General features: G+C 40.5%; 2 protein-coding genes across 4 annotated transcripts in view; one reads left to right on the top strand and one right to left on the bottom strand.

Annotated features, from left to right (window-relative positions):
• The window catches only part of TSPAN2 (tetraspanin 2), a 249747-nt gene that overhangs the window by 201939 nt on the left and 19951 nt on the right, over window positions 1-27857 (top strand). The gene's annotated exons all lie outside the window — the stretch shown is intronic.
• LOC134410416 (bile acid receptor-like) lies at window positions 158-27857 on the bottom strand. Of its 3 annotated transcripts, none has more exons than XM_063143672.1 (11): window positions 27589-27857; window positions 14219-14344; window positions 12742-13104; window positions 10446-10586; window positions 8223-8350; window positions 8037-8135; window positions 7845-7944; window positions 5259-5387; window positions 4908-5012; window positions 3863-3976; window positions 158-500 (listed from the first exon to the last, which is right to left on the bottom strand). In XM_063143672.1, the coding sequence occupies exons 2-11, from the start codon at window positions 14307-14309 to the stop codon at window positions 262-264; spliced, it is 1509 nt and encodes a 502-aa protein (XP_062999742.1). In that variant the 5' UTR covers window positions 14310-14344; window positions 27589-27857; the 3' UTR covers window positions 158-261. The 3 variants fall into 3 exon arrangements, 2 of the variants coding, with proteins under 2 accessions (XP_062999742.1, XP_062999750.1); XM_063143680.1 differs by having other exon boundaries at window positions 8037-8132; XR_010026263.1 differs by having other exon boundaries at window positions 417-500; window positions 3863-3933.

The following is a 27857-nucleotide window of genomic DNA, read 5'->3' as shown; positions in this document are numbered from 1 at the left end:
AATGAATACTTCCAGACCCGTAACATTTAAACCTGCCTTCTGTATACCTTTTCAGTTGGGACAGTAACGTTTTGTTTCAACTGCAAAAAAAGTTGTTTTTTACAACCGAAACAAATATCATCACAGCACAATATATTTTAAAAGAAATCTGTAGCCATTTAACAGAAACGAGATTTGCTTTTAATAAGTGTACAAGAATTGGGAAATAGCATGTTTTAGAAAAACAGACCTGGGTAACAATTTAAGTAATTAGTACATTGTTTAATGCAAGTCCCAGATTTCACAAAGTAAAGAGGTCAGTTTAGGATCTCTTGTTCGCCAAGTTACTAGCACTTCTGAGTGGTTATGATTGAGGGTTCTGAGTTCAGTGAGCCGCCCTATGAGACGGGCAAAATGTTGTGGTTCTTCAGGGTGATATATTTTGGAATACTTGTACAGAATTCCTAAAAAGGGTTCCTGGAGTTTCTCCACATGTTGCTTGTTTTTTAGGAGTGGACGATCTGAAAGAGATTAAAAGTAAAAAAAAAATCATATGATTTTGTGCACAACTCTTAAATCTGCCTGAACCTTGCAACTAGCTTCTGAGGCGTTGTTCTCTTATCCTCCAGTATTGAGTACAAGAGCCAGAGTCTTTTTTTGTAGTGTCACAGAGTCGGGGGCGGGGGGAGCATAGGATACTTCAGATTCCTGGATCTGAAGTCGGAAACAGTGCTCAGCCCCAGGAGTCCAAGCTCCCGTCACCATCCCCCTCGCAACTAGCACAGAGAGAATCATGCTGGCTGCCTCTCTGAGGTTACACCTCAGAGCGAAAGAAACGGGGGAGATTTGGTGGGCAGGGAGGAGGGGACTGGGGAAGTGAAGATACGAGCTATCCCCAGCCTTCCCCAGCCTCTGACCCTTCCCCTCCACAGAGCCCTTTAGCTTCATCCCATGTACCTGTTTCCCTCAAATTATCCCTATAGAGCTAAGCTGTCGGTGTTGTTGTTGCTACCAGGCGGCAAGATCCTTTGCATATCAGGAAGTGGGTTTAAGGGAGGGGATGTAAAAAAAATCATTAAAAAATCAACAGATGACCCAATCCGATTCAAATTTGGTATGCTTAAAGCTCTCCTTAATATCTATTACTGTGCCAATTTTGAAGTCTTTATCTTTAAAGCTTATGCAGATGAAAGCATTTGTTTAATTCATATCAAATCCTGCTCCTGTGCCCCAGTGGCCGCTTGGATGATACGCTCGAAATCTAGTATCAAAATACAGTGAGTCTTTTGCTTTTATAGCACAATTAAAGTAGGATGCATGGGAGTACTTCACAATAAAAGCAGATTATAAAGTGGAAAACTTTGGAGTCCTTTGCATGCAATTCGCAGTGATTGCACAGTATAACGCTAGTGTGATAAAGCTAGCTAGACAGGTGAAAATGCAGAGTGGGGGAAATGCTCCCACTGTATAGAATTCCTGTCAGTTTCTGAGTTTGGAGACTGACGGCAATCTCAATAGGATTATGCCCATAATGTATTTAAAATATTTCTGAATTGTCCCTCATTAATGAATGTTCAAGGCAATGCGATTTACAATACATCCATAAACACAATAAAATACAATTTCAAACAAAACTGGAAAATCCTGAAAAATACATTACAAAAAAACAAGGGAACCTTCTAAAATCAGAGAGCAATAAACGCTTGGTGCAATAGTACAATTTTTACCAGCCATTTAAAGGGCAATAACACAGGAGCCAACCTAACTTCCCTGGGATACCTGATCTCTCAAACAGTGTGCAACCTAGAGCAGGTTGTATTCCCATGCCTTTCTATTGACCAAGAGGACCACCTCCTTGTTTATTCACACACATCTAATTGCTCACTGCACCTAAACAATGGTTCAGGACTTCCCTAGCCTCCTTGGCTTCAGTTGAGAAAGAGAGTTAGAGCTCGGTATCATCATAAGGATCTGTTTGTGAACCAACAGAAAGCTTTGTTTTTTTAACTATTTTATCTGCTGGTGTTATTTTATATGGTTATATATTTTATATTTGATTGATTTGGTGTTTTAGTTATTGTAAGCTACCCTCTGAAATAGACAACATAAGGTTGGGGTCTGGGGTATTAAATTATTAAATAATAAATATATTTTTCTCTCAGGGTAGTCACGGTGTCATAAAATAATCAGAAATGTTGTAATACCAGCTTACCACGAGTTTCCATGTATGACAAATATTTAAACATTTGTTTTTGACACTATAGCTGATCAGAACACCAAATTGTATCTTTCATAGCAGGAAATGTTTAATCCATAGTAAAATCTTTTCACATTTTGTAGCATGTTATCAAACAAAGCCAAAAATATTTCTGACACTTGGGAAGCTAGTAAAAATAAATTAACAAATACATATTTTTCCAGTAAAGTTCTTTCTAATAGTGCAAATCTTAATTGTAAGTAACCCCTTCCTTATTCAATGAGTCTTACTCTACGTAAGCATGCATCAGATTGCAGCAGGTAGAGCAATCTACCATCACATCTTAAGACCTTTTGATTCATGCCAACCAAGGTAGAATGGGTGGAGGCTGTTTTGCCAGACTTTTCAGTCCAGTAATTCATAGCATTTTAAATTGAACCCCCATGGAAAGCAATGCGGGGGAATTGCAACACCAGCTCCAGGCTGGTATAGCTGATGGGCCTAGACTGAGACCATCTTAAGAGAAGAGAATAACTATATCTAAAGCAAGCTTGTCCCCTTTTGTCCCTGGAATTCCCCAATTAAAAAAATAAGAAGAGCCATGCTGGATCAGACCAAGGTCCATCTGGTCCACCATTCTGTTCACACAGTGGCTAACCAGCTGTCAACGGGAAACCCACAAGTATGACATGAGTGCAACAGCACCTTCCTGCCCATGTTCCCCAGCAACTGGTGTACATATGCATCCTGCCTCAGATACTGAATTTAGCATATAGCTATCAGGACTAGTAGCCAATGATATCCTCCTCCAGAAATTTGTCTAACCCACTTTTAAAGCCATCCAAATTGGTGGCCATCACTACATCCTGTGAAAGTGAATTCCATAGTTTAACTATGCATGGTGTTAACAACGCATTTGGAGGATTTATGTCAATTACCACTGATGGGAACACTACCAGACAACATCAGAGGATTAGGACTGAACTCTTGGGAAAGTATAAAACATGCTTAGTATAAATATCCTTAAGCTATTATTTACAGATTTCTCATAAGTCTGCATATCCATGAAGAAAACTCTGTTTTATGCATGAATATTCCTCCTTTCCTTTTGTAAATACTCTAAGCTCCATCCAACAAGCGTTTTATTGCACACTCATTACTGGGCACTCAAGGGGTTTGCTCGGGTCCCTCACATGATGTCGTGTGCCTCCCATGTGCTTTCTGGCCTTCCTTGCGCAACAAAAAAAACTAAGTCTGATGATTTTTAAACTCGGAATTGCTGCTCTCTCCTGCTGTGTGTGGGAGAAGCAGCTCCATTACAACAGCGGACTCAATGGGCCTTGTGCTCATTGTGTCCTTCCTCTTTTGAAAGAGGAAGTAACTTGAGAAAGAAAAACACAGGCGGAGAAGTGAGGTAGGGAGCGTGTTAACCCCCGGTGTGATGGAGCTTTAATTCTAGTAAAGTAGGGTTAATCCGGTATTTTGTCCCAAGTTATAGAACAGAGTAAGAAGTAATAATTACACACTTTAGAGAAATTCAACTGTAAAAAAATTGAAATTAATGTATAGATGTCTGAACAATGAAATATCTATCATATTTATCACATACTTTGTTAGAGATGATTTTATTTGAAAGTGTTCATTTTTAATATTTGAACACTGTTTTTATATAGTTGCTAAATATACCTGAAAAAAACACAGTAGTTGCAACAAGCAATGCGTACTCTGTCTCAGTCAGATTCAGTTCTCCCATGCTTCTGTAGAAGTAAAATAGTGCAGTGATAAACTCCTCAGTGATACCTACAAAAAGCCACAAAGTATCAAATGGTAGCTAGAGAAAATATTATTGATTGATTTATAAAAGTTAGGTTCTTTACCTAAAATGAAGCCCTGACACACAAGCCCTGACCTAAATCCAAGCAAGATAAAAACTGCAAGATCAATCTGAAAACAAACTTTGTCAGTGGAAAAAGTCACATTCATATGAGAGGTAAAAAGTCCATGGTAAGTGGTGGAGTCAAGGAAAGGAGGATGTAAAGAGATGGACAAAGAAAAGAGCAGATGTGAAGAAAATCTAAGACATGTAAAAGTTAATGGAAGAAGTTTAAATACAATATGAGAAGACAGATTTAACCATTATAAAGAACAGGAAGGAGAATTCAACTGACCCTAGTGATGATGATTGGAAAAGATTATATGTGCTGAAAAATTAAAGGCAGGGGATTTTTTTAAAAAAAGATGTGAATGCCAAGAAAAAGAGTTGATACAAAAGAATACAAGTGGAGGACGTATAGATATGGTTCCGGGTAGAGTCTGTAGAGCAGATTTCACAGGTGATCCAAGTTGTTGGATTATAAGAAGAAAGGAGAGAAGAATATTTTTGATGGAAAAATGAAGAGTTAAGATGAAGATCGAAGTTTCATAAGGCAAAGACAGATAAAAAAGATGGACGAGAGAAAGGACAAAGAGGACAGTAAATAACAGCAAGACACGTCAAAAGGGATAAAAATATAATTAAACTCAAAAAAATAAAGTAAGAACTTAGAAGTGATGCAAAGAAAAATAAAACCTACAGCTCCATCACATAGAGCCTAGCGGTCTAGCACAACAGAGGGGTGAAGATCCCATGATCTCCCCCTTTTTAATAAAAAAATTCAAAAGTATTTTAACATATGCAATGATTTAACAATTTATTAAATAAATTTATATACTCTGTGAAAGACCCAGTTACCTGTTGTACTAGTAGACGTTGGACTTTCTTCAGTATGAGACATTTCTATGGAGTAAGTACTTTTATCTTGACCACATATAGCATGGTCAGAAAATTTTACATGACCTAGAGTAAGGGAAATGAAAGTCCGTAACTTAGCAGAATGTTCCTTTAAAAAAAAAAAAAATCTTACGATGGAGATACATATTTTGTCATATTTTAAAAATTGTATCACTTGATAAGGTGATAAGAGAGAATGTGGATTCATCCTAAGAAAATGACATAGTTGGGAAATGCCTTATGGTATCACATGCCTAAAGTGGACTGATTAAATGACAATCAATTCTCAAAACTGCTAACGTTAGAACTTACTTTCACGGAATGATGATTGGCACTCAATCCTTCGTTCATTATATATTTGGGCTGAGCGTAAAAACATTGCTTCAATAGTGGAGCCTTTCAGCAAAGCAATTTGATCATCATTGGCTAAGCTTTCAAATCCTATAGAGAAGTAAGTAGGTAATATAAATTATGACAATTTCTGATAGTGCAGATATATTTCTAATTTGACTCAGCTGTTCTGTGAAATAAGCTTTTATTTACACAAAGAAACTTTTTTGAGAAGCAGAGCTCAAGTCTGAAAGTCTATACACATTCCAAATCACATCTCTTCATAACTGTGCATTGTGAAAATGGGAGACAGCAAGTTGCTCATGCAATTTCTATTCAATTTGCATTGTAAACATACAATTACAACATAGAGATTATAAGAACTGAAGGTCCGATGGCTGAGAAGCTATTGGATTAATCAGAAGTCCTGCCACAGCAGCAGAACACTAGATACACACTACTGTCATGACAGACACCTCAGAAATATCTGTAATGGTTGAAATGAGGTGGAGTTTAGGGTACGACGTGTGGCGCAGGAAATACTTATGCTATTTCTGATACCCCAGCCTTCCTCATCCTGGTGCCTTCCAGATGTGTCCTCCCAACATGGTGCCCTCCAATGATTATGTTGGCTGGGGATGATGGGAGGTGTAATCCAACAGATCTGGATTACAGGTTATTGAGGCTCCCACCCCCATGGTTCAAGTATAAGTAATTCTGTCATAAGTTAGTCTGAACGTTACATTTTTCTTGTAGAATACCTATGCTATAGACTTATTAATAAAGCATAGTGTTCCATAAGTCTTCCTTCACACTGCAATTTATTTTGCATTCCCTCCTTTTTTAGAAAGTGTGAGGGTTTATGCTGGTAATCATACTTGAAACTTAGAATGTTCTGAAAATGCACACCAACTTTCACTCAAATGTCTCAGTCTTCAAGGAATGGCCTCATTGCAGTGGGTTGAAGCAAGGCTCCTTGAGCACAATGCTTTATTAGTAAGTCTATAGTATAGGTGTGCTGCTTTAGTCATGATTATCTACTCTTAGTACATCTAGGTTTGGATCGAAGGCTTCAGGTTTCACATATTGGCCTAATGGAAATAGGTGCAGAGCTTTAGCTGAGGTTTTTATTATGGAGCTTTTTGTCCTAAAATGCACATGAAAACTCTTCCAGTATTTCAGTGTTCAAGACAGCTAATACACAGCATTATATTTTGCATTTTCCTCCCCTTTTTGAAAACAGGCACGGGAGTCAAAAGCTGTATTTAGATCTGAAGTGTAGAGTTACGCTCTGATCATGTGTACCAAATTAAATTCTGAAATCAATTGTCAATGCAATTATCACATTACCAAAAAAGCAAACAAATTAAATGCCAAATGAACTAGTTAAACCAAAGGCTCAAGCAAAAATGGTTAACTGTCATTGACCTGGTTTGCACTTAATTACAATTCCTGGGTTATTTAACCCAGGAATTAACAATATCTAGTGGGAGGGAGCTACCTCCTGCGCACCATGAGTTAACTGTATTGTTTAACTCCTAAACAACCCAGAGTTTCTAGGTCACAGTAACAGCTAGGAATGGGATATTAATTGAAAGCAGACATGATGAGCTTGGGGGAGAAGCATGCTCACTTGCTACCACTCGGCCCTGGCAACTCATGGTTTAAACAACCCATGGGTGGTTATTATGTGCAGACTGGGTCATTTTTTTCTCCCCATAAAATTCTGAGACAAGGGCTAGAAATCTTTATCACAGAATTCTTAGCATTCTCAAACTACTAGTATAAACCCCATGCCATGGGTGCTAGTAGTCCTGCTCCTTTCCCACTGTTTTGCCCCTCTGTCCCCTCACCATAGAGTGGCACATGAATAATCTAAATGTGGCTCATCCATAGTGAATCGTCTTTCTGAAATTTGCATGCAGCATGGTCCTGCCCCCTCCCTCACACACATCGATTGGTCGCCTTCATCCTCTGGAACCCATCTTTGGATCACTGACTGACCAAGCAGGGCTGTCCATCATCCTGCTGGCGTAGGGCCTCACTGCCTGTTTAGTGTGGAGGAAATTAATTGCTATTAAAGCTCGGGTTTTGAACCTTTTCGAACTTTCAAAATGTTCTGCATGTCTATTCTGCTCAACTTGAGTTTAAAACAAAAATGAGCAGAAATAGTCTGGTATACCTTGAATAATAAGCCTTAAACTTCCATGTTCTTACATATTTCCTGAGATTCTTTGCATGAGGCCATGCAAGTTAAACTGTCTAAAGTAATAGAGAAAATATACCTGAAGTAATTAAGCCACACATTTATACAATATGACCTTGTTCAGATGGCATGTTAAACCACAGTGGTTAAGCATTTTCAGCTAAACATTACGGCTTAGCCTGTCATGTGAACCATTCCTTAGCTGGTGGCTACATAACCACGGTTTAAACACAATCACTAACCATTTGCTGCAAAAGGGTTAGTGGCCTAACCATGGCTTAACCTGTCATCTGAACAGGCCCTATACAATGCTAAAGAAATTGGTAAAACCAATTTACAAAATGGCCAATAGAATATGTTACCTGGGAGTCTTTTTGTAAAATCCACTAGTACCTCCACATGAACCATAGCTGTTTCTGAAAGCCGTAGAAAATTCTCTTCAGGATTAGCAGTTTCCTGCAACTAATTAAAAATATTTAGGATTAGAAAGATATTCTATTAGAAAGTCAAAATATTACATTTATTAAAATGGACTGTATCTTATGAACACATACAAACTTCTTTGCTTCCTCAAGGGGGATTGTGCATTTTTGATGGGCAGCCAAAATATGGTCAATAAGCTCATGTTCCCCAGGAGTAAGTTCCATTTTCTGCTGGACATTTGAAAGAAAGAAGTGCATGAATTTAAAGCAAAATAAAATATTAAATTGCAACAATTAAAATATTAAATGTGGCCCTACTTTTAATGGTTTGGTTGTAGAGGATACATGCTTGTTGTCCAATCCCTCATCTTCCATTTTGATGTTACAAAGGTAGCTACTCTTTTTTCTGAGACGTTTTGATTTACACTGGACTTCTGTTAGTAGACCTGTAAGAAATGTATACTAGAACAAAATACTTAGGCAAGTTCCAAAAGAGTATATTCAGGCATGTCCTTTTACACACCTTGTATGTTTGACTAGCGAGTCAGACTATTGTTCCGCCTAGGTCAGTATTGTCTATACACTATCTAGCAGTCATGAAATATTTCAAGCATCCTGATTTAATTTAATTCTGATATCTGGATTTAATTTAATTTGAATATCCTGATTTTTAAGTCATTATGTAACATTAATTTTTCCATCTGGAATGCCAATCAACACTAGGCTGTTGGATCTGGGAGAAATTTAAATTTCTCACAATGCCTCCAGGACAGTGTGGCTCTAGGGCACTGTGGGAAATTTATATAGTGTCCCTCAGTCCCCTAGTATTGAGTGCTGCTGTTACTGCTGCTAACAAGGCTCACCCTCATAGGAAGGGATGCCCTGATGTAGAAGGATGCTCATAACAAGCAGAGGATGCTTTGCAGACGGCCCCCTCAAACCTAGGGTGACCATATGAAAAGGAGGACAGGGCTCTTGTATCTTTAACAGTTGCATAGAAAAGGGAATTTCAGCAGGTGTCATTTGTATATATGGGGAACCTGGTGAAATTTCCTCTTCAACACAACAGTTAAAGCTGCAGGTGCCCTGCCCTCTTTTAAATCTGGTCACTCTAGTATAGCTCCTGCACTTTAACTGTTGTGATAAAGAGGGAATTTCACCAGGTTCTCCATATATACAAATGACACCTACTGAAATTCCCATTTCTATGCAACTGTTAAAGATACAGGAGCCCTGTCCTCCTTTCCATATGGTCACCCTACTCAAAGCTGTAGCCAGCTCTGAAGGCACTGACCGAAGCCTGCTTAGCTTCACAGCAAGGTTATTACATCAAATGATTTCATGTCATGGGATCAAGTTTTACAACGCAATTCTATGCTGGTCTTCTCAGATATAAATCCTATTTAGTTCAGTGGGTAAGTATGTATAGGACTGAGGCATAACTCATTTCTAACTACTGATTCCTAGCAGATGTAGAAATAAATACAGAGGTATTCTACTAAGGCAAACTTCCGCAACCTAGCTCTCTCCAAATATTTTGGACTATAACTTCCATCAATCTCAGTCAGCATAATCAGTGATCAGGGATGATGGGAGTTACAGACTAAAATAACTGGAGGGCACCAGGATATTACTAAGGTAGGGTGACCATATGAAAAGGAGGACAGGGCTCCTGTAGCTTTAACAGTTGTATTGAAAAGGGAATTTCTGCAGGTGTCATTTGTATATATGGAGAAACTGGTGAAATTCCCTCTTCATCACAACAGTTAAAGTCATAGGTGCCCTGCCCTCTTTTAAATCTGGTCACTCTAGTATAGCTCCTGCAGCTCAACTGTTGTGATGAAGAGGGAATTTCACTGTTAAAGATACAGGAGCCCTGTCCTCCTTTTCATATGGTCACCCTAACTAAGGCTGTACTAAGGTCTAGTATGGGGGTGGGCCATATATTGCCCTTCAGATGTTTGGTCATCATTCGCCATTTGGCTCTGCTGGCTAGGGCTGATAGGAGTTGTAGGTCAAAAATATCTGAAGGGCCACAAATTGCCCACCCATGGTCCAGCATTTTAGCCAGTGTAGCTTTAGCTGTTGTGCCTGATGGTAGTTTTATTTTTTTGTATTTGCATGTCAGTATATGTCTTTAGGGATTTATTTGGGGCTTGTTTTTATTGTTATATTGTGATTTCATATTTTTATTATGTCAGAAATATACTGTTATAATTTGTACTCTATGAAGCCCAGAAACATCTATTTTATGAGGTGCTTAACAAATTGATTATTTAATTAATACTCTGAAGACTAGGGGACAAAGCTCTCAGTTATCATATCCTTTACGGGCAATACCATTTAGAGTGCAATCTACATATGGTCAGACAGAAAAAAAGTCCCACAACACCCAGCATTCCTCAGCCAGCATGGAGTTGTAGGACTTTTTTCTGTCTAGACATGCATAGGGTTGCAGCCTTAGTTGTCTTAGCAAGAAGGGAAATTTGCTTAGTTGAGTGGCATGTCAGGGAAAAAAACTATTGTAATTTAGGCACTCACATTCCGCCAGCATTCCCACAGCTTTACATTTCTTTAGGCGACACTCCTGACATTTTCTCCTCATATACATATCCATTTCACAGTGGCCGCCATTCTTGCATCTGTAGGTTGCATTTTTGGTGATGCTGCGTCGAAAAAACCCTAGCAGTAATAATTTGGAATGATGAAGATAAAAATAAGCTTTTATCATCCTGATGCTCTATTTTAACTTGCAGAGAGTATTTACACAGACATGATACAGTGCTGCAAAAATAATACGGCAGGAAGTACAGATGTACTCCTATGCAAATTTAGACAGAAAAAGGCATACAACTCCCAGCATGCCGAACTCGCATAGGATTAGGCCTTAATTTAGAAACTGAAGTTAGGCTGAAATCCTATAGCCCTCTATCTTGGAGTAGGTCCCACTGAACTCAATGGGACTTACTGCTGAAGAGACATGTACAGAATTGTGCTATTAGTATTATATTATAAATACAAGTAGGAACTAATAATGTTAATAGTCATGTTATTAATTATTTATAATTATTAATAGAAGTATTTATATTTTAAGCTCAGCGTTTCTCCACTCAGGGCAGCATACCTGGTCATTGTCATTGTTCCCCGCCCCACTTTATTGTCTCAATAACCCTTTGAAGTAGGTTAGTCTGAGTGATAATGAGTAGCCCAAGATAGCCCATTGAGTTTCACGGAGCATCATCACATGGGGTGAAATTGTGTTTGCTTACCGTTGCTTCTCTGCCCGCGCGTTTGTCCCTCAGCATGCATGTGGCCCATTCAGTGGGCTGTTTTGATCGCACTGCTTCTCCTGCACACAGCAGGAGATAGCCGCAACTTTAATTTTTTAAAATAAATTGGACCTACTGGGATTTTTTTTTGTGGCACAAAGAAGCCTAGAAGGGGCAGGAGGCATGTGGAAGGCAGACAGCATCATGAGAGGGACTTGTGAAAATCCGTGAGTGCCCAGTAATGAGTGTGAAATAAAACGCTCGTCTGATGGAACTCATGGTTAGTGGTGATTTGAACACAAAGGTGTGCTGGAGAATATAAATAGGGGTTAATCTTTCCTTCTGTTTCCCATAATGCCTGTGTGCTTGCGTGGAGAGCAGGTGGAAAAATAGGGCTCTATTGAGCCTGTGAATATTACTCCAGCTATTGGTAAGAAGGATTGTCCCAAAAATGTATTGGTGCCTATACTTATTGATAGAATTGTCATTTATAATAAACCAGAAATGTTGCATTATAATACATTGGGTAAAACAGGAATTGACCTTTGAATATATTAATCAGCAATATGTAGAAGTCTAGGGATTGTATCCAATTTGTTTTTGATAAATAAAGTCATTTTTCTCCCTCTCTCAAACACATATAAATACACTTTTCAGATAAGCCCTGATTTCCTGTTTTCATCTTTCCCCAATCTGGTACTCTCCAAATGTATAGGACTGCTGGCTGGGAATTATGGAACTTGCTGTATAATACATCCGGAGGGCACCTGTATAATACACCTGAAACCTTCCATGAGCTCTCAAACATCAAAGCTATTATATCAGCATATAGTCGCCATTAGACAAAGCAATAGCTATTATTACCATTTCAATATAATTTAGAAAAGCCTTTGCCAACTTGCTTCCCTCTAGATGTTTCAGACACAATTCTCAGCTATTGGTCATGCTGCCTGAGACTGATGGGAGTTGAGGTTCCAAATATCTGGACGGCAGCATGTAGGGTGGTGGATGATCTCAAGCAGGCATGGGATGAAAATAAATCTCCAGATGTTTGGGACTTCAACTCCCAGCATTCCTGACCATTAGCCAGGTTGGGAGTAGCTTCCGGGAGAGGAAGTCCAAAACACAGAAGATCTACCTTCTGCCCACTCTTGATGTAGAGCAAAGTGGGGAATAGCAAAGTTCCTTGTCCTCACCCTCAAAACCTTCATGTTCAAAGTTCCTTGTCCTCACCCTCAAAACCGTCTCTCTTCTCATACCTCAAAATAGCCCTTTTGCTGAACTACTTTCCTACTGCAGCTCCACCACCTATAACCATGAAAGGCCTCCAGAAACCTGAAACAGGCTCCATGCTTTCCTGACCCCTAGGGGGTGCACACACATCATAATCTTACCCAGACCAAGAGATAAGGGGGCTGTGTGTCTTTATGTATACAGGGCATGCAGGGGGGCTATCTCCCCCACAAGGTGCCTGTTGGCTTGATTCCCTGATTTTGAATAACAGTGGGCATTCCAAGCCGTTCAAATTGAAGCACTTCCTTTCAGTCTCAAAATTCTTCCCCTATTACCTTTGCAGCCTTCACAGGTGAGTGCATTGTAATGATATCCTGAAGCCTTGTCTCCACAAACCACACAGAGTTCTTCCTGTCCCTTTATTCGCAAAGCAGAGTGACTAAGCCTGGGTCGTTTCTGTCCAGGATATCCTCCCCCATCATCATGAACACCCATGCAGGTGGGCTTACTGAGTTCACAATTACTGATGATGTATTGCCCATCGCTGTATTGAGAGTCCAAGTTGTATGCACTGTAATGAGACTGGGGAGATGGTGACTGTAGTACTGGAGGAAACTGAACTGTTGAATACTGACAATAAGGAGCAGGTTGGAAGTCGAGATCTTGCAGCGGATAACTGATGTGTTCTGGCAAAACATCTAGATTATTCAGAAAAATCACAAACAGTGGATTAATTTAGTATTTGACACCTCTGAATTTTAGATTATTTTTAATATCTTTTGTTTGTCTATTTCAAATTGGTTTTTATCCCTCCCCTCCCCCTGCTTTGACCAAAATGGTTCCCAGATCAATTTAGATCAGATCAGCAAAGACAAGAGATTTCTGGCCCACAGGCATCAATTCTTAACGTTACATAGCAGTTCTTATAATGGTGTTGTGGTCCTCTGTCCTCCAGTGTTTGGGACTACAAGTATTCCTTAGGAGCATGCATGTTTTATACTATTATGAAGTATAAAAAGTTACAACCACAAATAATCTTAACATACATGGTTTAACCATATATGCAGAATATGAAATTCAATGCTTGAAGAATCCAAGCAAGAGCAGGTCTTTGAACTTTGCTGTGAATCTTGGACATAGATGTCACCTGGGGAAATTCTTACACACACACACACTGGGCTTGTCTACACCTGCCATTTATCCTGGGGTGGTCATCCAAATGACACACAGCTGATCCCAGGGTGAACCAGGGACTAGCACTAAGTTCTCCCTGGATAGCTGGGACTGCTTCCCCACCCACCCCCCTTGCCATCTCAGGACCATCCTGAGCTCCTTGGGTGGTGTGGCTCTCCCTCCTAGGGTTCTCCCTCTTCCCCACAAGTAGCAAGGCTCAGGAAACGGGCATGGTGCTGTGCAGGGGGAGTCCAAGGGTGAGGGAAAGAGCATTTTCGCCGTCTTTGGGATGGTGCTTGGCATCTTCTAGCACCACTTTGTTTTGTTTTTGTTTTGCGCAAATGTCTCCTCCTTAAAAAATAATGTCACCCCAGAACATCTCTCTTTACTTATGGGGCAACTTGCTGGCTTGTGGCCCCTGAGGGACGATTCCAGAAGTAGAAAATTCCATGATCGTCCCTCTCCACTCCCCAAAGGGTTGCAGGTGTAGATGAGCCCAGTGTCTCAAATTTTAAATGGCACCCAGATAGCCTTTGAATTTCTTTCATGTATGATCCAGAAGCAACATTCAACAACTATGTAAATTTTCATTCTGACACACACACATTTTTGGATAATGTTTCTCTTTGCTGGACTCACCATAATACTGGATTGGCTCACTTAGGCAATATCCATCAGGTACTGTCACAAAGGTGTTCGCCATGCTTTGCTCGAGCTCCCACTGCTTCATTCAGTTTGGGTGTTTTGTGCTTTCAAAAAGCAAACCTGGTAAAAGGGAATGCTGCTAGTTATTTTTAACTTCCAAGAATCAAGATTTTGCTGCCAAAAGCAGAGAATTTCCAGAAGCAACTTATGGGAGAAAAGAGGAATACTGTTGCATGGACCGTCTGTAGTTTGCAATAGAGCTATCCCTAAATAAAAAATGAATTCTCACTTTAAAATTACATATTATGCTGGGACTAAAAGTGAACATAGAAACATGGGAAGCTGCCTTATACCTATGGGTCTAGCACGGCGGAGGGGTTAGAATTAGGGGTGTGCACGGACCCCCCGCTCCACCCAACGGGCCGATCCGAAAATTTCGGATTGGCCCGCTCCGCTCCGCGCCGCCCATACTCCGCTCCTCTTCGCCGCGGAGCTCCGGCTCTGAATCGGAGCTCCGCAGTGGAGGGGAGTGGTGCCAGGTAAGGCCGGGAGAGGAGGGCGGGGGGGGTTACCGGGCCCTGCCGCCGTCGCCACCCGTGCGGCGACGGCGGCAGAGCCTGGTAAGGGACCAAGGGGGAGGGGGCCTTACCTGCCTCTGTCCGCGGTCCGTCAGCTTCTTCAATTGAGCCCGTGGTTCAACCAGGAAGTCTGGGCCGCAAGTGCGGCCTAGACTTCCTGGTTGAACCGTGGGCTCAATTGAAGAAGCCGAGGGACCGCGGACGGAGGCAGGTAAGGGAGAGGAGGGGGGGTTACCGGGCCCTGCCGCTGTCGCCGCATGGGCGACAGCGGCAGGGCCCGGTAAACCCCACTTACCTTTCCAGCGGAGCTCCAGATCAAGGCGAAGGATCCGCCTTCACCTTGATCCTCTTCGCCACGCTCCGCCGGCCCCCCAATCCTCTTCGCCTCCGCCTTAAGGAGAGGTGAAGCACCCCGCTCCGCTTCTAATTCACCAGTCCGATTAGAAGCGGAGCACATCCCTAGTTAGAATATCACGATATTATGATCGCAAGTTCATCCCTCTCTGTTTACACGAGGCGCGTGACATCCAGGAAGAAAGAGGACTTCGCGCCCGCCATTTTTTTTTTAACGAAGAAGGCGTGCTCGAGTGCCAAACTGAGTTTTTGGTTTTTTTAATCCCCACTCACCCCACCCTCGATGGCCACAGAGCTCCTGAAGAGCTCTGTGCCCTGTGTGCAGTTTCCGGCTCATCGCGGTTACTTAACGGGTAGGGTGAGATCCCAGGGCAAGAGAGGGATCATCCCTTCCTACTCCCAGGGTCCCCTATGCATCATGTGGACACACAGGGACAATCCCAGGGATCGCCCCGGGATATCACCCCATCTAGCTATGGCTTGAGTCAGTGCAGAAAAGGGCAACTAAAATAATAAAGGGACTGAAGCATCTGTCGAAAGGTTATAAGGAGGGTAAGGGGAGACATGATAGAGGTGTACAAAATTATGCATGTTGTGGCAAATGTGCTTAAGGAGGCATTCTTCTCCCTAATAATACTAAAACCCAGGGTCATCCCATGAAACTGATTGGTGGGAGATTCATGACAGATAAAAGGAAGTACATCTTCACACAGCGCATAGTTAAATTATGGAATTCACTTCCAGAAGATGTAGTGATGGCCACCAATTTGGATGGCTTTAAAACGGGGTTGGCTAAATTCCTGGAGAAGACTATCAATGGTACTAGTCCTGATGGCTATGTGCTACCTCCAGTATCAGAGGCAGTAAGCCTATATATACCAGTTGCTGGAGAACATGGGCAGGACGGTGCTGTTGCACTCATGTCCTGCTTGTGGGTTCCTGATCAACAGCTGGTTGAACAGAGTGCTGGACTAGATGGACTCTTGGTCTGATCCAGCATGGCTCTTATGTTCTTATGAGTCAGTCTGTGGGTCCATCTAACCCAGTATTGTTGACACTAACTGGCAGCAGCTTTCCAGGGTTTCAAGCAGGATTCTTTCCTTGCCCTACCTAGAGAAGCCAGGGATTGAACCTGGGACCTTCTGCATGCAAAGCATGTACGTGGTTTTAAGGGTGGGGTGGGGTGTCTCTTTAGATGGCCATGTGTCTTATTTACTTTGTGAACCACATAACTAACATTTTTCCCTCCTCCATCCCCCATTGCATCCTTATAATTGCCTCTACATTCCTGATATGTTAGTACAAAACCATAAAATGGGGGAGGGGTGTTAAAAAGATTTTAATAATTTTCCAAACAAAATCAACCAAACCCACAAGAAAATGAAAATAAAAAGAACTAAATAAATAGAATAAAAGTAAATAAACAGAATTAACTTGAATTTAAATCTAATTATTGATAGAGAGTAGTACATTTAACCTCCATTTATATTTTTCTGCTTTATTTTAAAGACCAAGATATACATGAAATCCATGGGCTGCTTAGATGTTTTCTTTATAATTCTTTGCTTCATCAGGCTTATATTTGGTCTCTTTTCCATAATCTGAGTAAAGGCTATGGAGCAGTATATAAATTTAATAAAATAAATAAATATTGTTGTGTATGTCCCTGAGGAGTATGTAGAATAAAATCCTGCTATATTTTATAAAAGTTAGCTGTTTTGCATTTAGCTAGTTTCAGTTGGTATGTAAATTTTTCTGTCATGGCTATTTACCATAATTCTATATACCATGATTTCAGTCCTAGAAGTTCTGCAGTTTTCCTACTTTTGGCTATGACTCTTTGAGCAGCCAACAGCATAAAATAGAGTTTGCTTCTGCTGTTCTGGTGTCCTAATCACCTGCTTCTCTCTGGGTTGTCATTCTGGGGGGAGGGTTGGACTGTGGGGCCCAGGACTTTGGCCCAGAGACTGCCCTAGCTGCATCACTGGGTCTTAATGAAATAACCAAGAATATGATTCTATCGAACCTACCTTTCATCTTATTTCTTAATAATACAGTCTACCTTGCCATTAACACTTTCCTTCAAACATTCCCAATTCTTATTCAAGTAGCCTGGACCCTAATGGCTTCAAAAGATTGTTTTCTTGGTAGGGATGGAATAGCTCTGGAATTTCCTTCCCGCCTTTTATCTCCTTTGCTATCACGCAAAACTACTAATGTATCTCTACCTATAAAGCTGAAAGTATTTGTGTGGGATGTATGTCCGGAAATGTTTGCTCACTTCCAGATGAGTTAGAAATTTGGCATGATTATTATTATTATTTATTTATTTATTTATATAGCACCATCGATGTACATGGTGATGATAGGCCTGGCAGGACAATGTACCAGAAAAACCTAAAAACACGAATTTGGGTTTTTCAGTATTTTAAAATAATTTAATAAAAAACCTAGGTTTATGCCTACAACTCCCAGCATGCCTTTGGTAGAACTCCCAGCATGCATTGGGCAGGAGGCCAGACTTAGTGGCCTTTGGTGGCCATTGTGAGTGTGCATAGGTGGGTGGCTGCTGCAACACTGCGTGCCTTTCACAACCCAGACTCCTAAGGTTGATCTTGAGTAGTCAACCCAATTCCACATAAAAGGAAACAACCCACATAAATGGGCTGTGTCCATTTGCGGTGCCTACTCCCATCCATCATAACTAGATACAACAGTGTGACTTTGAGTGGCTAAACTCTGAACATGCTCAAAGGCACCTCATCCTGATATCACTGTTTTCTCAGAATCTAGGGGAAGTGCGTGTGCAGCTTTCGCCCTTAAGAGGGAGGGAGGGGAGGCACTCTGTGCATGCCCAGAAACAGGCCCAACGAAGGGGGTCAAGTGCCCGTCCCGTCCCCAGCCTTTCAATACAGGCTCCTAATGGAGCACTTGGTGGGTGAGAAGCACAGGCCAAGACTCTCCCAGCAGGACTTGGCTGGAGCTGGGCATGTCCACTGACAGCCGCTTACCTCCCCTCCTTGGCGATGCTACTCATCTACACTCTAGCAAGGCGCAACACTGGCAACAAGAGGAGGGAAGCCCCTCTCAGAGGATGCGGGCACCTGTGGGCCACAAAAGGCATGCTGGGAAGTGTAATACTGGCATGTAGAGTGGCTGATTTTAAAGAAAGCATGGGTTAGCCAACCAGGTCACTATGTTCAATCCAGGTCACTATCTCTAGTCCATATATATATATATATATATATATATATATATATATATATATTTCTACATTACTTAAACATACACATTACATTTCACATAAAACAACAACAACAACATACTGCAAAATGTTGAATATTGAATACATAATATCTTATCTTAATAACATAATCAAAATTAACATACAAGTGCACCCCCCACCTCGGGATCTCATTCCTGATTCCAGAATCTCATACTTTCTTCTGCTGGTGGTTTCCCACTTCCTTTAGAAAACACAAATATTAGGAACTGTTTCCAAATTCCTTCAAAATCATTTGATTTAGCTATACCTCTTCTCCATTTAATATTACTTGTTAATTTATCATTAATAGCTATATCCCATACTTCTTTATACCATTCTTCAATAGAATATTCCCCTTGAATCTTCCAGTTCCTAGCTACAATCAATCTTGCTGCGATCAACAAATTCGTTATCAGTTCCTTAATTTCCTTTTTACATTTAAAGTCTTCTTCAAATAGTGACAGCAATGCAACTTTTGGTGTTCGTTCTATCTTCATTTCCACAATTTCTTCAATCTCTAGTCCTAACTCCGCTCCCACTTTCCTGATCTCTCACTAACTGTCTTTGTTCTTCTACCTGACTTTCTCCAACTGCCACTAACCCCGCCCACCATTCCATGGTAGCCTCAGTTGTCAGTCATTCCTCCAGTCACTCTTCTGTTTCAGTGGTATAGTCATAAAAATCATAAACTTCATTCAATAATTCCTGCATCTGTCTTGGAATGTTGTGGTTTAGTTATAACAGGGGAGGGAAACACAGCATAAAATGCCTCATCAAGTTAAAAGGCCTTGGAAGATAATAAAGAAATAAATATTCACTTGGCACTGGAAAGCCATTAATGCAGTTGCTAAGCAAGCTTGCCTGGGACAAAGAAATCCATAAGCAGGGTGCCACAACTAAGGAGGCCCACTCTCTAGTTGTATCACACCATACCTCAGAGTTCAATGTTCAAAGATTAATAGAAAAAAGGAGGGGAAGAACTATGAAGGAATGAGAAAAGTGAATCTCTAAACTGCCTTAAGCTATAATTTATTCTGCCCAAAGCATTTTGACTAAAATCTTCACTAGGGGCTTTGTAAAACAAACAAAGACTTGGTGGTTGTTCAGATGATCGGGGGGGAGGGGAGGAGAAGACATCGCGGTTATCCCCTGTCCATCCATGCAGATGTGCCAGTCATTTATTTGCTCTGCAGCACAGATTGGTATCTTGTCCGAACCCACCTCATGGTGCAGCAGGGGTAATTTCATACCTATCCTACAATCCATACAGCAAGACATTGGTTGTAGGGTGGGCATAATACCACCCCCCACAATGCTGTGCGCTGGGTTCAGATGACACGCTGTAGCACAGGTAATTATGGTGGACACAGCACACACAGGCAGGGAGAGAAGCCACAATGTCCCTGAAGGTTTCGGTCAAAACACGTTGGCTTGGCAACAGTACATGTGAAAAGGACCTAGGAGTCTTAGAACTTCTCTACATGAACGATTTATTGCATGCCCATGATTGGCAATTCATGGAAGTTTGTGTGTGCTTTATATGATGCTGTCAACCTCCAGGATGTCTCCCATGCTTTCCCTGGAAATCTCGCTTTTTTTTAAAAAAAAAAAAAAGAGCTAATGTAGGATTTATAATCTTTGCAAATAATAGCGGCATTCCCTGAGTATGTAAAGCTACCGTGGTGCTATAATTCTGCCACTATCTCATTGAACTTAATAGCATTGCCCAGAGGGTACGTTTTCAATTTAAAATTATGTGTTTGCCATCTAAAGAAGCATGTAATGAATGTGGAAATACTCCAGAAGAAGAAACCCTAATAAGGATGCGGGAGTTTTCCTTAATGTAGAGACATCCTTAGTGGATCACAAACTAAATATAAGCCAGCAGTGTGATGTGACAGCTAAGAAAGCTAATGCAACACTGCTCTATTCTGAATTAGCTGGGCACCCCACTTTAAGAAGGACATTGACAAGTATGTCCAGAGAAGAACAAATAGATACGAAGTCCTATGAAGAACAGATGAAAGAACTGGGTATGTCTGGCTTAGAGAAGAGAAGAATAAGGCGAGACAAATATCTGAAAGGCTGCCATGCAGAGGATGGACAGATTTGTTCTCTATTGCTCCAGAGGGCAGGACTAGAAACAATGGGTGGAAATTGCAGGAAATCAGATTTTGGTTAAACATTATGAGTAACTAGCAGTGAGAGCTGTTCAGTGATAAAAACAGATAGCCTCAAGAGGTAGTGGGTCCTCCTTCCCTTGAAGTATTTAAAGTGGCTGGATAGCTATCTAACAGGGATACTGTAGCTGCACCCTGCAGTGCAGAGCCTGCACGGAGTAGGGGGCTGGACTGGCTGATTTCTAAGGTCCCTTCCAATTCTATGATTCTATGATAAATTATAATGCCATGCACTTTAAAGCAGCCTTTCCCAACTTGGTGCTTTCCACATGTTTTGGACTTAAGCTCCCATTAGTCCCAGCCAACATAGCCAATGTTCAGGAATGCTGGGAGTTGTAGTCCAAAACATTTGGAAGACATCAGGTTGAGGAAGGCCGTTTTAAAAGTCTGCATCTCTAGTCCTGGGCTGGTGCTAGAGCGGGGGGGGGGGGCAAGTGCCTCCCCAAACAAGGAGCTCGCCACCCCATTGTTGGATTCCTGTCACTACTCACATGTATCTCTGTAGCTCTTCCACAATTAAAATACAGATTCAGCAAACAAAGGGTACGCATTTGGCAGCTACTGACATACTTTTCAAGATGCCAACAAAACAAAGGCAAACCACTGAGGGGAAAGGAGAAATATCTGACCTTCAGGAGAAAGGATTAATTTATTATTTATATACAGGGTGCCAAATAGTGTGTTTTTTTTTAAAAAAAAAAAAGGAGGGGGGGAGGGAAAGAAAAGAAAAGAAATTATAACCACAAATTAATACTTTTCAAAATTAAAATTAATTTCACCTTCTGTGGTATGGGACTCAAGTAACCTTTTCCCCATTTATTTCAGAAATAATATGTTTAGGGTGGAAGTTTCAATGTGAAATATGCCATTATTTTTCTTTCAGAGATTCTAACATATGGGACACATCTCACTCACCTAGAAATAAATGTTGCCTCTCCCATGCACACCCTCCCTTTTTTCCCTCTTGTGATGCCACTGCTCTAGGCAGTACCAGTCAAAAGGACTCAGGTACCACACCATGCAAAGTGGCTTCCCGCCTACCACATGGAAAAAGCCAACGTGACTGACAGTAGTTCAACCTGGAGGAGAGAACATCCCATCCCACTTATCTCCATTGGTACAGGGAATTACAACACTGCCCGCACCTAGGCAGCATCAACATTTGCATCCATCCGTTCACAAGTACAGAAAACCACAAAGAACAAGTAAATATGGCTAATTGCTGTATATGTAATGAGGAAAAATCAGGAAAGGCAGAGATCAAATGAGCTGGGAGATAGAGCTTTCCTGCCAGCACTGTCCTTGGCGATAAGACTGCCACAATGTTCTGTAGAAAGTAACTCAAGCTTCTGCCTGGTTAACTCATCTCATCCGAGGGTTAAAATAGCACATGTTGCAAAATAGTATCAACTATATCCTGAAAATATCACAAGTGAAAGTTTGGGATTTAACTGTGTGTGTTTATTATTATTAAACTAGTCATTAAGGTTAAAAACAGACATTCAGCTTAAGATAAGCTAAATTAGTAGTTGGGATTAAACAAGATGGGGTGTTCTCCTCTGTGCATTCTTGTCTTATTAAGGAGGCAGAGAAAGGTTTTTTATGGAATTGGAGTGTAAAAAAAACTTTGAACACCCTAAACATCTTGGTTTTATTAAGAGTTGGAAAACTGCCTCATGACATGTGCCACACTTGTTTACAGATTCCTAAAAAGACACATCCTGCTAATGCTTGCTCCTACAGACATCTCATCCCCTCTTGCGGCTCAAAGCAGCAGAAGGTGAAAAGGTATGGCATGGTTGGAATGCTGCCACTTGCTATCTTTGTAAATATTTGTTCGGAACAGAAGCGCCTGTATGACTCATGAGACCTTTATCAATAAGATCAGTTGCGCATGTACAAAGTCTACATATTTTAATCACCAAATATGCATTTTTTAAAATTAAAATTGTGTGACTTAATTCCAGAATATTTTTGTATATTGCTTGAAAGGAAATGTTATTCATCTATTAACCATTTTCTTAACTAAATAAATGAGGTACCAAGGGAACAATCCAGTCCTTCATTAAATCCTTACCTTCCTCTCCTGCACAGGATTCCTCTATTGCCTTCTCCGCACTCAAACTAGAGTGTGTCTTCTACACACGGGCAGGCTCATAAGGGAGAATATGGTTTTTCATAACCAGCACTTTGAATTGTGCCCGGAAACAGACTGGAAGCCAGTGGAGCTGTTTTAACAGGGGAGTCGTATGCTCCCTGTAACCAGCCCCGGTCAACAATCTGGCTGCAGCTCTTTGAACCTGCTGAAGTTTCTGAACACTCTTAAGTTAGCTTTGTGTGTAGGCAAGTTAAGTGAGCTTCTCTTACCAACAACTTTAGCAGAAGTTCATGACAAAATTAGGATACAATCTTAATTGCAATAAAAGTTGGAATAAAACATAAGAGGAAATCTCCAATCACACATGCATGCCCCATATGCTCCATGTTGGATAATGTGACTTTTTAATGTAGAACGTTTTGATTTGAAAAAGAAAGGCATCAGAACAGAATTTTAGTCCCAAATAGAATGTTGAGATATTCTCTGTTAAGATATCTTTGATAGCTCCTATAAAGGTCTGAGTGGTTCTGACTGAAACTTGGAGAAGTTTCACTGGTCCACTGACATCAGAGTCACCAGCCTCCACTGACCAAATGTTTGCAACTATTTTTTTTCTCCATAGTTTCTGGGGAGTATATGAAATTAATCATTTTTTAAAAGATTTACTTTTGACCAAACTGGCTCTCATATTGCAATCTTTTGTACATCTAGTCAGGAACAATCTCCACTGAATGCAGTGGGTTGGATCCCCAGATCCCCTGAGTGGAAGTCTACTCATGAAACACTCCCACTAATGAAAAAGAGAATGCAATTTTAACTGATTTCCCCCACCCTCTCCAGCTCCTTGTGCCCACCCTCTAAAATCAGCTCCAGACAAGTTAGGGACTCTTGGAGAAAAGGGGGGAGGGGCGCTGAAGGACAGAAGAATTGGTGTGTGGGGCTGTATAGGGGAAAGAGGGAAATGACCTCTCCCTCTTCTATCAGGGGAATTTCTGCTGGATGAAGCACCCTTCTGCAAAGAGAAGGCACTCTTCTGTTCACAAAAGAGCAACTCTGGATCCAAGTCAGTGAAACTTATTTCTGAGTAAACATGTATACAATTGTGCTGCCACAGCACTATCGTAGATAATGATGAATAGCACTACCAGAGTGCATAACACTAGCCAGAGTAAAAAAGGACAGGCCTCGGCCCCAAGAGGCTTACAATCTGAGATTCAGCTCAGAGGAAACAACAGAAGAATGAAATGCAAAATATGCAAAATGAGTTACCTATTTATTCTATACAAGTATTAACTCTAATGCGTATTCAAAGGTAAAATCTGAACATGTGACCCCAAAAACTTCAGTAGAATCTCTCGGCAGAAATTATTTATTGGTTTTAGCATAGATGCTGCTCAGCTGTTAACGTTATTAATGGCCAAAAAAAAATTGTGACGCTTGCTCTAACTATTACACAATGTAGAACATAGGTCTTGAAGGAGACCCTCCAGGGAGTAGTTCAGAATGTTTGAACTGACAGTACATTAACATATATCGTAAATATTTTGACAGTAGTGTCAAAAGGGAAATTTCTTAACCAGGGAGAATTTTAGGAATTCAAGCTGAAAGTTTTCTCACATTTTTGTTGTGCACTCATATCCTGGGAAAGAAAATGAGGTTGCAGAGACACCACATTTAGGCAGCAGATTTTAATCTTGATTTGGACCTTGTCCTAACCCTATCTTCAGCTCCAGAAACACACAAATTGCTGAAATTCCATGTATCTAAATCAAGCATGGGCCAATATTAACTAATTAATAAATTCTTTTGTTCTAGGTTATTACTAACAGAAGAGAGATCCAGCTATAATCTGAACATTTAATTTTACAGAGAAGTCTTTCATTATCTCTAAAGCACTGAGCCATAAATCAAAGCATGCCTGTATTTTAACAAGATTACAGCTAATGTTGCTTCTTTCCTAGCTGCAGCAGTAATATCAAGCTCGGCTTTTTTTCTTTTTTCTTGTAATGTTTTCTGAATTTGTTATTATTGTTTTATGTTGTCATAATACTATGCCGTGCACCGGTTTAAAGGTCTTTTTGGTTGAAAACATAGATTTAAAAGATGAGTGAAATAATGTAGATAAATAATTACCAACTTAAAGCTGCCATCATAAAACCTACTTGGAAATGAACCCCCCTGAAGCTTACAGCCGCTTCAAATGAGATGAAGTATCTACAAAAAAATACATCTAGGAAATAAGATGTAAATCCTGTGTGCTGGTCATCACATGTGGCAATCACAACTGTACACAACTTATTTCTTGTGTACAGTGGCTGGGAGTGCCGCCACTTGTGGCTTTCTAGTATGTGTACACCCACATTTAAAATACACTTGTGTGTGATCTTCACATAGGACACCCAATAGGCTTCATGCTATTTTGTCTTGTTTGAAATTCCTCTCATTGACCTTTATTTCCAAGTAACTGTTTTTATAATCAGGGATCCAGTCACTAATTGAACAAATCCCATAATATTCTGCATTCATGAACATGAGGATTGTGTGAATCATTATCTTTTGAATAATATCTCTGCTAATTTAACTACATTGAATACATTGATGTATATATATTATCTATGCAATGGATCTGACTTTGAAAACGGCCAGGAAACTTCAGCTGGTTCTAAAAAGGGCAGCGAGATTGCTAACAGGGATTGGCCTATATAATAATTTTACACCAGCACTTTTGATTTTCCAGTCCATTTCTGGGCCCAATTCAAACTGTTGGCATTAACCATCAAAGCTCTTAATGGCTTGGGGCCAGGCTCCCTGAAGGATCTTCTCCTCCCATATATATCTGCCTGGACCCTAAGATCATCTTTAGATACCTCTCTCTGGGTGCCCCCACCCAATGAGGTGAAGTGGATGGCTACTAAACAAAGGGACTTTTCAGGGCTGGCATCCCAGCTGTGGCATGCTCTCTGAAGAGGGGCTAACCTGGCACTTTACTTTGTGGTCTTTTCAGCACCAGGCATTTTTTTAGGCATTTGAGTTGTTCCGTTTTGTGTGTGCGCGCGTTTGTTTAAGTATTATTGCTTTATAGATCTTGCACTGCTCTCAGTTTTTACTTTGGTTTCAGCTATAAGGCAGTATAGAAATGTAATCAATCAGTCAGTTCAAGGATACTTTAAGGTGGTGGCTTTTACTGGCAAGAAGCATAGTGATTTCATAGACACATCTTTTGCTACCATTTCATTTGGGCACTACCGTCGCTGAGAGTTGCAGCCATCTAGAAACAACCGCAGAGGTGGGCAATATAAGCCAAAGATTTACAAATAGTGCCAATAGAGTACACTGTCCTATATTTAAAAGAAATAATTAAAATACGAAGGAAAATAAAAGGTTTTTTTCTTCTCTTCTGACATTCTAATAATGAAGTCATAGCTTGGTTGGCTACTTTATTAAGCAAAATAACTGACAACTATTATCCCACTACTATAATTGGTTAAAAAGATCTTCATAAAATCATTTAAAAACAAAAAAACAAAAACAAATTTTGCCTCATTTAAAAGTTGTATGAATTGTGCAATTCCATTTTATTCTGCTACTGCCTTTGGGTAAAATTTAACATAAGTCCTACTTCAAGGAGTCCCATTGAAATGATTGAGACTTACATTAGTCATGACTAGCTTAAGTCCCATTAATTTCAGTGGGTCTGCTCTAAATAGGGCATATGTTGAATTTTACCCACAGAGTCTGGAGGAGGCCGACCTTTGCCATATATAGCCATATCTACTGTATCTGATCTCTGACTTTGGTAAATCCACATTTCATCCCTATTTTAAAGTGTCAGGATGCCCTCATTTTCCTTCCAGTACATTTAATAAATTTACCACTTAAAAGTAAATTATTACAGCCAGTTTACTAACTTTGCTTCAGAAACCAGTGCATGACAGGCTACAGAAAGGGTTGCCAACTTTCCAATTGTATTTGCGCCATTAACAGTGGCATGATCTGCAACAATTAGCAGGGGATATTTGTTAGTTTGTTTGATATTTATATGCTGTCCTATCAAAAAGAAAATCAAGTCATAGTTAAATGGACAGCAGCAAGGCATAGATAAAAAGTCAGCCTCCCTATGCATGCAGCAGGCAAAGATGGGCTTTTGTAATAGGCAAAGATCACGACCCAATGATCCTGGGGTATTAAACATTCAGCAGAGTCAGTTAGTTGATTTCAATGGATCTACTCTTAGTAAATCTGGATCCAACCCGTGTCTTTATTTCCATTTGGGAAAGGTTGGAGGACATGCATGGTAATTCAGTATTCTACTACCCGCGGCTCTCTACTTTTTTATTAATGGCCTAACTACTTCCATGGGACTTGACTGCATGCCCCGACAAAGATCCCCCGCCCCACAAAAAATGAACTTCATTTCCTTACAACCCAAGAAGTAACTGTCCTTATTTAGATGTCATAAATTTTGATAATGATTGTTCTTAAAATACTAAAATATCCTTAATTTCAAAATTAAGCACACATTAGCAAAATTGCAAGATCCAGTTCTCAAGTTAAATGGACTATATTGTACCCCCCGAATAGGTGCTGGAGCAGGCAATTTTTAGTATCAGGTATAAATTCAGTATGAGCCAGGAGCCTATGCAAGCTAAGAGAAAATAGGCTGTGTCCCCATTAACCAGATACAGTTGTAAGTCCTACCTAATGCCTTATATATTGTAAGGAAATACCAGTAAAAAATCTAAAATTGACTGAATGGTTGCATCTTTCATTATAATTAACACCGCATTTTGAAAATCAAATGGCAAACCTGACATTATATCTCTGACATACAACATTCTGTCAAGTCTAGACAATCCTGAGGACTTTGGAAAAGAGAATAAAGTACTTACACTGCTTAGTCCCAAGGAGGTGTCGTCTTATGGTTCCTCTTTGGGGTGCATCTGAAGCAAAGAGTCTTTTCTGTATTTATCAGCTTCTTTGCATTGGCTCCAAACACTTTGCAGAGCAGCACTTCACTCTATCTGTGAGACACAAACTTCCCACACAGCCATTCCGAGGGTCAAAGCAAGGGCAGCGGCAAGACCACATAAATCAAATAATAACTGAATCATCAGGGACAGAGGCCATCGGGATCCACACGTCACATTTTCCCAGCTAG

Source organism: Elgaria multicarinata, chromosome 1, assembly GCF_023053635.1.
Source record: "Elgaria multicarinata webbii isolate HBS135686 ecotype San Diego chromosome 1, rElgMul1.1.pri, whole genome shotgun sequence".
In the NCBI taxonomy this organism is placed as follows: Eukaryota; Metazoa; Chordata; class Lepidosauria; order Squamata; family Anguidae; genus Elgaria; species Elgaria multicarinata.
This window is presented reverse-complemented; position numbering and strand designations above follow the sequence as displayed.